At 38.0% G+C, this 14,179-nt stretch overlaps 1 protein-coding gene across 2 annotated transcripts in view; it reads left to right on the plus strand.

The window, feature by feature from the left end:
- Urod (uroporphyrinogen decarboxylase) overlaps positions 1 to 5,040 on the plus strand; it is a 58,323-nt gene extending 53,283 nt beyond the window's left edge. For both annotated transcript variants that reach the window (XM_071683904.1, XM_071683903.1), the window contains exons 7-8: positions 1,710 to 1,877; positions 2,747 to 5,040. In XM_071683904.1, coding sequence (XP_071540005.1) covers positions 1,710 to 1,877; positions 2,747 to 2,896 — 318 coding nt within the window. In that variant the 3' untranslated portion in view covers positions 2,897 to 5,040. The remainder of the gene's footprint in view (positions 1 to 1,709; positions 1,878 to 2,746) is intronic.
- Positions 5,041 to 14,179: the final 9,139 nt, after the last annotated feature.

Below are 14,179 nucleotides of genomic sequence, written 5' to 3' on the forward strand. Positions count from 1 at the left end.
TGTATACTTTGAAATGTATATGTATGTATACGTTGAAATGTATATGTATTTATATATTGAAATGTATAGGTACGTATATGTGCACATGTGGGTGTGTATGTATATACATGTGTATGTGGGGGTGGCCATTCTTTCGTCTATTTCCTTGCGCTACCTTGCTAACGTGGAAGATCGCAACTAAGTATAATAAATAAAAAAAGAAAGAAAAATATATATGTATGTGTATATATATGTAAGTGGATGGGCCATTCTTCGTTTTTCCTGGCGCTACCTTGCTGACACAGGAAATGGCGATTAAGTATAACATTATGTATGCGTATGTTCATATGCATACGAGCGATCGGGGCCTGAACATGCAGGAAGATGAAAGGCGTGCAAGGAATAGAGTGAATTGGAACAATATGGTATACTGGGGTCAACGTGCTGTCAGTGGATTTAACCAGGGCATGTGAGGTGTCTGAGGTAAACCATGGAAAGTTTTGTGGTGCCTGGATGTGGAAAGGGAGCTGTGGTTTCGGTGCCTGGATGTGGAAAGGGAGCTGTGGTTACGGTGCCTTACACATGACAGCTAGAGACTGTGAACAAATGTGGCCTTTTTTTGTCTTTTTCTAGCACTACCTTGTGCATGCACATGTGGAGGGGGGTGCCATTTCATGTGTGGCGAGGAATGGATGAAAGCATCAGGTGTGGATGTGTACATGTGTATACGTTGAAAGGTATAGGTACGTATATGTGCTTGTGTGGGCTTTTATGTATATACATGTGTATGTGGGTGCGTAAGCCATTCTTTTATCTGTTTCCTTGTGCTACCTTGCTAATGCGGGAGACAGCAACTGAGTATAATAATATAACGAAAATGTTCATATACGTGTGAATAGGTGTATTGAGAGTGGGTGAATTTGTCCGTTTTGTGGCACTACCTTGCCAGTGTAGGAAACGGCAATCAAATATAATAAATGATTGATAGGTCCTTTTGATATTAGAATAATAGGAAATTGTTTAGCTTATACAACTTTTCAGATAGTCCATTCTTTTTAAGGAGGATAGATAGTAGTAAGGTTTAGAAATACCAATAATACAGTCCAGTGATGTTCAGGAAAATGTTTATGTATAGTGACTAATGAACAAAATTATGCCACAAACTCTTTCGTGCTTTTGTCAGGTAAGTGAAAAGACGAGTAGAGGATATGTTGGAAAAGATAGGTTACTGTCTCATGATATGAACATTATATGGGAGCAGGGGGCTGGAAATCCTCCCCTCCACTCTTTACTTTGCCAAAAGAAGGAACAGAGAATGGAGCCAAGTGAGGATTTTCCCTCTTAGGCTTGGTCCTCTGTTCTTAACACTACCTCGTTGATGCGGGAAATGGCAAATATGCATGAAAAAAAATTAACCTTATATATATTTATTTATTTTGCTTTGTCGCTGTCTCCCGCGACAAAGCATTGTCATTAACCCTATATATTTATTGGTAGGTATTGTTTTTAGTTATCATTACAGCTTTCATGTGAAGTTGCTCTTCTTTATAGTTATTCTTACAGCTTATATGTGAAGTTGAAACCAGTAGCTCATCTAATTGTCTGAATACATGTTACTAACAGAGTCCCTGTCAGTAAAATCTTTTAGGTTTGCAGTCTTTTGTGAAAGTCAAGTTTGTATACCTTGCATTAAAACAATAGCCTTATTTATTTTTTCATAATTTTTGCAGACAGTGTTTCCAAAAGGCGGTCATTTTGCTTTGAAGGACCTTGCTGCATTGAAGTATGATGTCATTGGTATTGATTGGACAGTGGATCCTATTTTAGCAAGGGAACTTGTTGGTCCAAATAAAACTCTTCAGGGAAATTTGGACCCATGTGCTCTGTATGCAGATAAGGTTTGTAAACTTTTTAATGTACTTTGCTGTTTACACGAGGAATATGAATTGTAGATTTAGTCTTTCGGGAAATTTTTTAACATCAACAAGAATGTTTTGAGACCCATTGGTTTATGGGGTATGATGATGTAGAGTTTTTTTTTTAGACATTTCGTGTGCACCATATGTAGCTGTTGTTTGTTACTTATGAACCTTATAATATCATTAAAACTGGATAACATTTTACAGAAAAGGTGATTTTGGAAAAAAAAATCATCCTGAAAAATAAAAGCATGAACTGAATTGGATTGGTTATAACAACTATGCATTAACAGAAATTTATCACTTTTCATGTTGATTTTTTTCAGCTAGACTACATATTTTACACTACACATAGATAGATATTTCTAATAGATATTCACCACAGGATGGTGCTTTTTAGGTTTCAGGTAGGTATTGGTTAGCCTGTGTAGAAACGTTATTATTTTTCATATGTACTGTACTTAGTACTTTATACATTTCACTCTTAAAGTATTGCTTAAAAATTAATGCATATACTGCATTGTGGAGCAGGCGAATGTATATGAAAAAAAACTGCTTATTTCTGTCAGAGACAAGTTTTAAACATACAATATTCTAAGCATCACAAGCTGTTTTTCATTTTCAGTAGATGATTCTTGGCTATAGCTTCCATTTGTCAAGAATATTCTAAGCATCACAAGCTGTTTTTCATTTTCAGTTGATGATTCTTGGCTATAGCTTCCGTTTGTCATGGGCCCAAATAAACTACCCAGACTTATGCTAGTAGTTCCTGTTAGTGATGTAATCCAATGCTTAATTCTTTACTTTTGTCATTAAAACCCATTTTAAGAGTTTACTGTAATTTTCAGAAATTCATCAACAGTTCTGTGAAAGAGATGTTGGACAAATTTGGTCGAAATCGTTACATTGCCAATCTTGGGCATGGTATATACCCAGATATGGATCCGGAGCATTTAGCAGCATTTGTCGAGGCTGTTCATGAACATTCCAAGAAGTGATTATTAGTATTGGTAGATGTAGAGTAATTTAAGACGTATTGTCTATAGGTCTGTGATAGTTTGGGCAGTATTCAGGTTACTATATAAATATTCAGGTATTTATGTGATGTCATATAATGTTATTAGTAATGCAGATGTATTTTTTTAGTAGTAATGTACAGTAATTTGGCATGGAACTCGGCAATTAATCTTCCATTTTCATATGGTACACATATTTCAGGTACTTTATTAGCAATAGTGGACCACTGATAAGCACAAAACAAAAGTTTGACATTATATGATGGATGTATTAGTTTCTGGTAATAGTGATAATGTAAATGAGTCTCAAGATGAAGTACTTATTTGTTGTGAAAATGTAGAAATGAAAGTTCTTAGCTGGATACTTCCACATTCAAAGCATTAAGGAGAATTTGCAAGTTTCTCAACTCTGGATTTGAAAGCTCTCTGAACTTTAAATTTCCTACATTTACAAGTTTTGCTATCACTATTTCCCAAAATCCAGGTAATTCACCAATTGATCAGTAAAAATACTTAGATTCAAAGGTAGCTGTTTCTAGTTGTAATATATTGAATAAAATTGTTAGGGTTTTGGTGTCACATTAGAGAAATTTTGAATGTACACATGTTCAAGTGATAGAGGATGGGGGGGATCAAGTGTGCTTTAGAGAATGTGTGAGAAATACTTAGGGAAATAAAACTTGTATGTGGCATTTATAGATGTGGAAAATGCCTTGTAGGACTGGAATATATGGTATAGGAGGAAAGCTACTAGAGCAGGGTTTTTTTTTTTTTTTTTTTTTTTTTTCATCAGGAGAGGGGAAGTGGTTTCAAGTGGAGGATGGTCTACAGCAGGGTTGTGTTTACCAGTGGATGGTGCGTTTAGGTTGGTAAATACAATGGTTAAGGAAAGAAGGGAGTGTTTGTAGGGGGTGAGGGGGTTGTCAGTTGTTTTATTTGAGTTTGGGGGAATGAGCAAAAACAGTAAGTTGAAAGTAAAAGTGAATAAAAGCAAGGTTATGTTTAAGAGTAGAGGGATGGGTTATTTGGGATGCAAGTTTGAAAGGAGAAAATTTGGAGGAAGTGAATTGATTTAGATACTTAGGAGTGGCCATTGTAGTGGAGGAGTCAGATAAGGGGTGAGGGATTAAAGGTTCTGGGTGTTTGAAGGTACAGTCCCAAAAATATTGTATGGAGGTGTGTGAATAGGAAGACTGTGGTCGAGAGCCAAAAAGCGTGAAAGTATTTAGACATGGAGTGAATTGGTGGAATTGAATAGGAGGGTGTATGTTTTGGAAGTGTAGGGGACAAGAAAAAGAAAAAATGGATTTTTTTTTTTTGTGTGGACAGATATACTTTCCTAACATGCTGATGCTACACATGATTGTAGAAAAGTGTGTAAATCACATGGTGTTGAATTTATTTAATTTCCTTATATAATCATAGGAGGGCGTATGTTTCGGAAGTGTTGGGGACAATAAGAAAATATGGATTTGTGTGGACAGAATTGACTTTCCTAACATGATGCCACACAAGTTTTTTTTAAATGATATACATTAATCCTAGTGAATGGAGTATGATTGTAGAAAATTAAAACAATTTCCTTATTAACAAAATAAATTGAATAGCCATCCACACTGCTTAAACAAAAGCCATAGTCCGTTCTGTTAACTTATGGTTACCCATAGAATCTACATTTACTAGTGTCCCAAAACATTGAAATTTTATATTTGACACCTGATCTCACCTGGAAGCACCTCAACACCACTGGCATTGTTTGTAGAGGCTCCTATTAATATTCCTACTGACCATGGCTAGTACTTGATGTTTTTACCTAATGATCCTACCTACAGCTACTAGCATTTTGTCAAAAGGCAGGGCTGGTGCACAATGCTCAGTGCAGGAAAATAGTTATACATATCTGGACAGAATGCATGTATTCCACATATGGAAAAAGTAAAAAGACAGCTGCATGGGTCAGTGGTGTAACTCAAACATTCAAATACTAAGCAGCAATCAAACTCAATAACCTTGCAGGTAGTAATGGTAACTGCTTATGTGAATATCAACTAGATTAGTCACTCAATTTTTGTGGCCAAATATTGTACTCCTATGATGTAAACAGCAAAGAATAAACCATGCCACTCTGTTTTGTATAATATATACCAAGACATTTCTAAATTGCCCAAATCCACACAATCACTAATTTTCTCACCAATACACAAAAGATGATTTCATGTAAACTCTAGCAGCCTCTCATGAAACAGTTGTCCATTTCACATCAATCATTTAGAGAATGTTCCATTTCCTCGTTTTTGCAATGCGTTATTTTAAAATTTAGTGGAAATGACACTTTAACTACTCTATTCTATCTATTTTGCTTTGTCACTGTCTCCTGCGTTAGCGAGGTAGTGCAAGGAGACAGACAAAAGAATGGCCCAACCCACCCACATGTATATACATACACGTCCACATACGCATATAAATACCTATACATCTCAATGTATACATATATATACACACACACAGACATATACACATAATTCATACTGTCTGCCTTTATTCATTCCCATTGCCACCCTGCCACACATGAAATAACAACCCCCTCATGTGCGCGAGGTAGCGCCAGGAAAAGACAACAAAGGCCACATTTGTTCACACTCAGTCTCTAGCTGTCATGTAATAATGCACCGAAACCACTGCTCCCTTTCCACATCCAGGCCCCACACAACTTTCCATGGTTTACCCCATACACTTCACATGCCATGGTTCAATCCATTGACAGCACGTCGACCCCAGTATACCACATCGTTCCAATTCACTGTATTCCTTGCATGCCTTTCACCCTCCATCTTTCCACCTCCACATATATCCTCTTGGTCAATCTTTCCTCACTCATTCTCTCCATGTGACCAAACCATTTCAAAACACCCTCTTCTGCTCTCTCAACCACACTCTTTTTATTACCACACATCTCTCTTACCCTATTATTACTAACTTGATCAAACCACCTCACACCACATATTGTCCTCAAACAACTCATTTCCAGCACATCCACCCTCCGCACAACTCTATCTATAGCCCATGCCTCACAACCATACAACATTGTTGGAACCACTATTCCTTCAAACATACCCATTTTTGCTTTCCAAGATAATGTTCTCGACTTCCACACATTCTTCAAGGTTCCCAGAATTTTCGCCCCCTCCCCCACCCTATGATTCACTTCCGCTTCCATCCACTCCCAGATATCTAAAACACTTCACTTCTTCCAGTTTTTCTCCATTCAAACTTACCTCCCAAATGACTTGACCCTCAACCCTACTGTACCTAATAACCTTGCTCTTATTCACATTTACTCTCAACTTTCTTCCTTCACACACTTTACCAAACTCAGTCACCAGCTTCTGCAGTTTCTCACATGAATCAGCCACCAGCACTGTACCATCAGCGAACAACTGACTCACTTCCCAAGCTCTCTCATCCACAATAGACTGCATACATGCCCCTCTTTCCAAAACTCTTGCATTCACCTCCCTAACAACCCCATCCATAAACAAATTAAACAACCATGGAGACATCACACACCCCTGCCACAAACCTACATTCACCGAGAACAATCACTTTCCTCTCTTCTTACACGTACACATGCCTTACATCCTCGATAAAAACTTTTCACTGCTTCTAACAACTTGCCTCTCACACCATATATTCTTAATACCTTCCACAGAGCATCTCTATCAACTCTATCATATGCCTTCTCCAGATCCATAAATGCTACATACAAATCCATTTGCTTTTCTAAGTATTTCTCACATACATTTTTCAAAGCAAACACCTTATCACACATGTGCTACCACTTCTGAAACCACACTGCTCTTCCCCAATCTGATGCTCTGTACATGCCTTCACCCTCTCAATCAATACCCTTCCATATAATTTACCAGGAATACTCAACAAACTTATACCTCTGTAATTTGAACACTCACAACCTTCTGGAACTCCTCTTCACTTGTCAAACACTATCATCCACAAACAGGATTGCCACTAGCCACCATACTCCATCTCTACACCCCACTTCCCTGGTTTTGCTTTCATCTCATCATTCCATGCATCATCAATAACTGATGCTAATCCTGCTCAGTAAAATCCCATCAACGGGGTAGCCACAGCATGAGGGTCTTCAATTATTGCTGTCCCTATGCGCCTACCTCAAGTTAACCATTCTTCCATTACTCCCCTCAAGTACTCTTCCGCTCTATTTACCCATATCTAGGGTGGTGGTTTCTCACACGAGGCCTTTTAATAGTATTATTTTATGCTTGCAAACTCGTTTTGCATTCTTTCTATATGCCCAAACTACCTCAAAGTATTACATTTCACCCACTACACAATTCTTTCCCTGCCATATTAAATCTCTCATACATCCCCTCATTAATTTCTTCATTGTTAAAAAGCCAAGGTTACATCAAATAGCCCTGCCACGCCCTTACATGTACATACACTGAAAACTTTTGCTCATGTATTTGCTCCTCTATAGAAGTCTTTCACACCATTCAAGTTGTCCCCTTTCCCCATCCCATTCGACTCGAACTTTCTCCAGATCCATAAAACCTGCACACAACTTCTTACTTTTCATAAGATACCTTTCCAGTCATTCTCTCGGGAAAAATCTGATCCACTCATCCCTTACCTTCCCTAAAAACCCTTATTCTTCATTCAGTCACTTCAATTAATCAATCAACACTTCTAGTATACTTGACTAATCCCCCTATAAAAATTGCTACATACATCCTTAGCATGAATATAGGAACATTAATAACTTTCACCCAATCTTCGGGCACAACCTTTAACTTACATGCTAAATTATGTATCAAATGCATCCATTCTATTACACTTTCCTCCATACTTCAACATTTCAACTTTAATCCTATCCATTGGATGTGCCTTTTCTCCCTTCAATATCATTATTGCCCCCCCCCCCCCCTTTTTTTTTTTTAACTATCTATATCTCTGACACATTCCCTTTGGGAATTCCCACAAAGGGGTAGCCACGGCAAGTCTCTATTTATGTCCTCCTTACATGTCTCGCATACACTATTCCATGCATTCTTCCTGTTTCTCTCCCTCCGCCCACACCAACCCCCTTAATTATACTATCGTACTCTCTCCTTGTAAACTCTGTCTTGCATTCTTTCCATATGTCCAAACCCCCTCAAAGTACTGTTTCACCCATTCTACCACTCAGTCAATTCCCTTTGCATTCCTTGTCATACCACATCTCTCATTTCTTTCTTCATTCACTTCACATGCTCTTCTCAAATGGCTCATTTCCACAGCCTGGATTCTTGAACTCCGTGACTCATTCTACTTCCATGTTTCAGCTGTTTAAGTCAGGGTTGGGAGGACTATGCTGTCACTTAATCCTCTCTTCATTTCCATATTCACATTTCTACCCTTCATTATTCAATGAAGGGACCTAATGATTCTTCTACCCTGTACTGCCCTCTCCTTCCATATCACCACACTTACCCAAGACAGCTCCCAGATGCTTAAATTCACTCTTCTCCCAGTCTTTTTTTCTATATCCACAACACAATTTAGTACACTTTCTTCTTTCATTCTATAAGGTTTTACAAAATCTATACTTCCACTATTTCCTTTCAAATACTATTACTTTACTTTTCCTTGCATTTAACTTCAGTCTCCTCCACTTACACATCATAAAACACAATTGCATTTAACTTCAATCTCCTCTACTTACACATTATAAAACACACAACCTTCTGCAACTCCTCTTCACTCTCTGCAAACACAGTAACATCCACAAATAGGTTTGCCACTATCTCTGCACCCCTTTTCCCTAGTTTTATTTTCACCTCTTATCAATCCATCCATATATACTATATTAAAAACCACCGTGACATCACAGCCTAGCCTCACACCCACATGTATCCCAAAAATTTTGCTAGGCTCTCTCTCCATCCACACTTACATATGAATTTGATCCTCTATAGACTTTTACATCAGTTTTCCCTCTATACAATACATCCTTAATATCCTACATTCAACTCTGCTCCTCAATAGACATTTACATCATGTTTTCCCTCTATACCATATATCCTTAATATCCTACATTCAACTCAACTGTTATAAGCTTTCTCCAGATCCATAAAAGATGCTTACAACTTCTTAACTTTCGTTAAGCATTTTTTCATGGTCATCTTTACTGCAAAAATCTGATCCACACATCCCCTACCTTTCCTAAAAACCCCTTTGCTCTCCTTATTCTGCATTCAGTCACTTCCATCACTCTGTCAATTAATATTCTTGCATACACTTTTCCCAGCATTTGGACAATTTTTGCAGGGAAATAGTGCAAATGACTGGGAGATGTATAAAAGAAAGAGGCAAAAGGTGGAAGAGGGCAAATGAGAGTTGGGGTGAAAAAGTATCATTAAATTTTAGGGAAAATAAAAAGATGTTTTGGAAGTACATAAAGTGCGTAAGACAAGAGAACAAATGGAAGCCTTGATGAAGGGGGCTAATGGAGAGGTAATAATTAGTGGTGATGTGAGATGGAGTGAGTATTTTGAAGGTTTGTTGAATGTGTTAGATGATAGAGTGGCAGATATAAGGTGTTTTGGTCGAGGTGGTGTGAGTGAGAGGGTCAGGGAGACTGCTTTGGTAAACAGAGAAGAGGTAGTGAAAGCTTGGCGGAAGATGAAAGCCTGCAAGGCAGCAGGTTTTAATGGTATTGCTGTGGAATGTATTAAAAAAGGGGATGACTGTGTTGTTGAGGATATTCAATGTAAGTATGGCTCATGGTGAAGTTCCTCAGGACTGGCGGAATGCATGCATAGTCGCATTGTACAAAGGCAAAGGGGATAAAGGTGAGTGTTCAAATTAGAGGTATGTTTGTTGAGTACTCCCGGGAAATTATATGGGAGGGTACTGACTGAGAGATAAATGCATGTACAAAGCATCAGACTGGGGAAGAGCAGTGTGGTTTCAGAAGTGGTAGAGGATGTGTGGATCAGGTGTTTGCTTTGAAGAATGTGAGAAAAACTTAAAAAAGCAAATGGATTTGTATGTAGCATTTATGGATCTGGAAAAGGCATATGATACAGTTGATAGAGATGCTCTGTGGAAGCAGTGAAAAGATTTTATTAAGGATATAAGGCATGTGTACGATTAGGAAGAGAGGAAAGTAATTGGTTTCAAGTGAATGTTGGTTTGTGGCAATGATGCGTGATGTCTCAATAATTGTTTAATTTGTTTATGAATGGGGTCATTAGGGAGGTGAATGTAAGAGTTTTGAAGAGAGGGGAAAGTATGCAGTCTGTTGTGGATGAGAGGGCTTGGGAAGTGAGTCAGTTGTTGTCCGCTGATGATACAGCACTGGTGGCTGATTAGGGTGAGAAACTGCAGAAGCTGGTGACTGAGTTTGGTAAAGTGTGTGAAAGAAGATAGCTGAAAGTAAATGTGAATAAGAGTAGGGTTGAGGGACAAGTCAATTGGGAGGTAAGTTTGAATGGAGAAAAACTTGAGGAAGTGAAGTGTTTGATATTTGGGAGTGGATTTAACAGCGAATGGAACCATGGAAGCGAAAGTGAGTCATAGGGTGGGGGAGGGGTGAAGGTTCTGGGAGCATTGAAGAATGTGTGGAAGATGAGAACATTATCTCGTAAAGCTAAAATGGGTATGTTTGAAGGAATAGTGGTTCCAACAATGTTACGGAGGAGGGTGGATGTGTTGGAAATGAGATGTGGACAATATCTGGTGTGAGGTGGTTTAATCCAGTAAGTAATGAAAAGGTAAGTGAGATGTGTGGTAATAAAAAGTGTGGTTGAGAGAGCAGAAGAGGGTGTATTGAATGGTTTGGTCACATGAAGAGAATGAAAGAGGAAAGATTGTCAAAAAGGATATGAGGTGGAGGGAATGAGAAGTGGGAGACCGAACTGGAGGTGGAAGGATGGAGTGAAAAAGATTTTGAGCGATCGGGGCCTGAACATGCAGGAGGGTGAAAAGCATGCTGGAAATAAAGTGAATTCGAACGATGTGTTAAACCGGGGTCAACATGCTGTCAATGGATTGAACCAGGCCATGTGAAGTGTCTGGGGTAAACCATGAAAAGTTTTGTGGGGCCTGGATGTGGAAAGGGAGCTGTGGTTTCGGTGCATTACACATGACAGCAAGAGACTGAGTGTGAACGAATGTGGCCTTTGTTGTTTTTTCCTATTGCTACCTTGTGCACATGTGGGGGGTGCCATTTCATGTGGCAGGGTAGCAATGGGAATGGCTGAGGGCAGTATGAATATGTACGTGTATATATGGATCTGTGTGTATGTATATATTGAAATGTATAGGAATCTATGTGTGCATGTATGTATATGCACGCATGTGTTGGGCCATTCTTTCATCTGTTTCTTTGTGCTACCTCGCTGACGCAGGAGACAGCGACAAAGTATAATAAAAAAAATAAAATACTTTTCATGGTGTAGTTAACAAACTTATTCCCTTATAATTGCTATATACATCCTTTGCACCTTTTCCTTTGAATAATGGACAATAATAGCTTTCATACAATCCTGAGGCACATCTTTCTGTTTTCATGCTAAATTACAAACAAGATGCATCCACTCTATCACGCTTTCTCCTCTATAAACTTCAGCATTTCAGACATAATCCTATCCATTCTAGGTGCCTTTTGTACTTTCAGCCTCATTATCATCCTTACCGCCTCCTTTGCTATAGGTCCCTACACTTGTATCTTCCCTCCTCCATACTTATGCATGAAATTACTACTGCCTCTCTTCCCACATTCATCAGTTCTTCAAGATTCTCTTTCCATCTTCCTTTTACTTCCTCCTTTTGATTCGGCAATTCTCCTTCCCTATTTCTCACATCAACATTTCCCTCTTTCTTTTTCCATCTCCTTCCACAATAATTTCTCATCATACCAAAACTTTTCAGTTAACTTTTTTCCAAAATCTTCATCTTCTCTTTCTTTGCTTTTCTCTATCAACTTCTTAACATCCACTTACATATTTTGTATTCTTCCCTCCTTTGCTGAACCTCCACTAGTTCATTCCTACTGAACAGTCTACCATAAGCCTTTTTCTTCTCTTCCACAGCAATTCTGATCTCTTGTCTACCATGCATTGCCTTTTTTTATTCCTGTATCTCACTACCTAGTACCCAACTAATGAATCTACAACCTTTAGTATTTCTCTAACACCTCATTCACACAACTGCATTCCTACATTCACTGCATTTCTATCTTAAGCTTTCAATTACCTTCCTTTCATACTCCCTGTATTTTTCCTTATTCTTCTTGCTTGACAACACTTTTACTTCTCCATTCTTCCTTACATCATACCTCTTCTCCATGATCCTCAACCCCACAAGAACATTCTATCATTCTTGAGCCATTCCATCCATGCCCTTAACACCATCAAATATTCTTGGTGACTGAATTGCACATCCTTCTTTTCCTGTTCCCCAATGATTTTCACTCATTTCCTTCCATGACCTCCCATAATTTTCATTTTCATTCCACACCCTGCCCAAGGATATGGGTTTCCACAATTCCTAGCACATCCATGCTAAAACTTTTGTACCTCTTCACACTCTCCCTCCATTACTCTCCCGTCATCCCATTCACATTCAGCACCATCACCCTCAATCACTTGTTCCTTAAGTGGCATAAGTGGTAGACTCGTGCCGCTTCTTAGCTTTTTGTGCCTTCATGCTATAGGCCCCAGCACTTGAATCCTCTTAATTTCATCCTCCAGACCCATGCATGTAACGAATGCTGCCCTGCCCTTTCGTACATTCATCAGTTCAAAATATTCTTTCCATCTTCATTTCATTTACTCCTTTCCATTCTTATATCCACCTCTCCTTTTTAACCTCCATCCAGTACAATTTCCTATTTTCTTTATGTGCAGTTATACATTCCTTTTGAGCAATTTACCATAAACCTTTTCTTTTCTCCAACAGTGTTTCTAATCTTAACTGCCCATCATGCATTTCTAGTTTTAATCTTATATCTCACACCCTTACATCCAACTACTAATTCTATAACCTTTAACAGTCATTCTTTAAAACACCTCATCACACAACTACAGGATAGTAATGTATCCAGACAATGTGTATTTTCTAAACACTGATATCACTATTACAAAATTCAGAAATCAACTGTACTCTGGGCTGTAACAGCATATCATCATCAAATTGTCAAGCACATACTCTGCACTCATCTGTTAGCTGGTTCCTTAAGAAGACCTTCCCACTTGACATAATTTTTGCATCAAAACTTTGATATAGCAGTAAAAGTAACTCGAATGCCAAAGAAATTTCTACCCCTGGCCAACAAGATGAAGTGAACAGAATGATGCACCTAAAACTGTAAATAATAAATTATGGCATATACCAAAGTTTTTAATAATCTTTACTGCTGTTCTGGTCAGTATCAAATGCTTAGGTCGGTAGTACAAACTAAAACAGGATTTTTTTCTTTCTTCTCTAATTCCTCTAAAATGCACTAACTTATTACTCTCTGCCAGACATGCTTAGTTAAAAATTCATTCACATCAGAATGATGATATCCTATGAAACATTCAAACTTACTTTACAAAAGTTAAACACCTACAAGATACTTCTATTAGATATTTACACCACAGCACACTTAAGTAATTCTAACTGCAACTAGAAAGTGGTCCAAGAAGCCAAAGCAACTGGAATGTGTGGGTGCTTTCGATCATTAATCATTTCCAAGGTATTTTCTTATACATATTGAGCAACCTCGAAGAAACAATCAACAAATGATTTACTAACCTATCTAGAAAAAGTTTACCTTCTGGAATACAATACTGCATCAAGGAACAATAATTTCTCCAATTCAAAGTCAGTAAAGCAACCATAGTTTAGTTAAGCAACAGAGAGGTGATACGGTTATTATAATTTTTGAGTTTGTTCCGGAAATCTGGCTCAAATAATGGAACAAAAGCATTGTTTTGGTAGTCTTGTTTTTGTTTTAATGGGTTACCTAAGCTACTCTGGCATTTCAAAGGTATTTGAAAAATATTACAAGTATTGTTGGACAAATACAACTGAAAACATGCTGATACAAGCCCATTCCAAACCAAAAATTTTGTTACAAACTATCACAGTCTTGAATAGTCTATACAGATGACATTAGTTTCATCTCATAATTCAGTCCTGTTAAATATGCAGGTACACTGAAATAGACTCATGCTAAATTCAAATAATACAGGATTA

Source organism: Panulirus ornatus, chromosome 37, assembly GCF_036320965.1.
Source record: "Panulirus ornatus isolate Po-2019 chromosome 37, ASM3632096v1, whole genome shotgun sequence".
NCBI classification, from domain to species: Eukaryota; Metazoa; Arthropoda; class Malacostraca; order Decapoda; family Palinuridae; genus Panulirus; species Panulirus ornatus.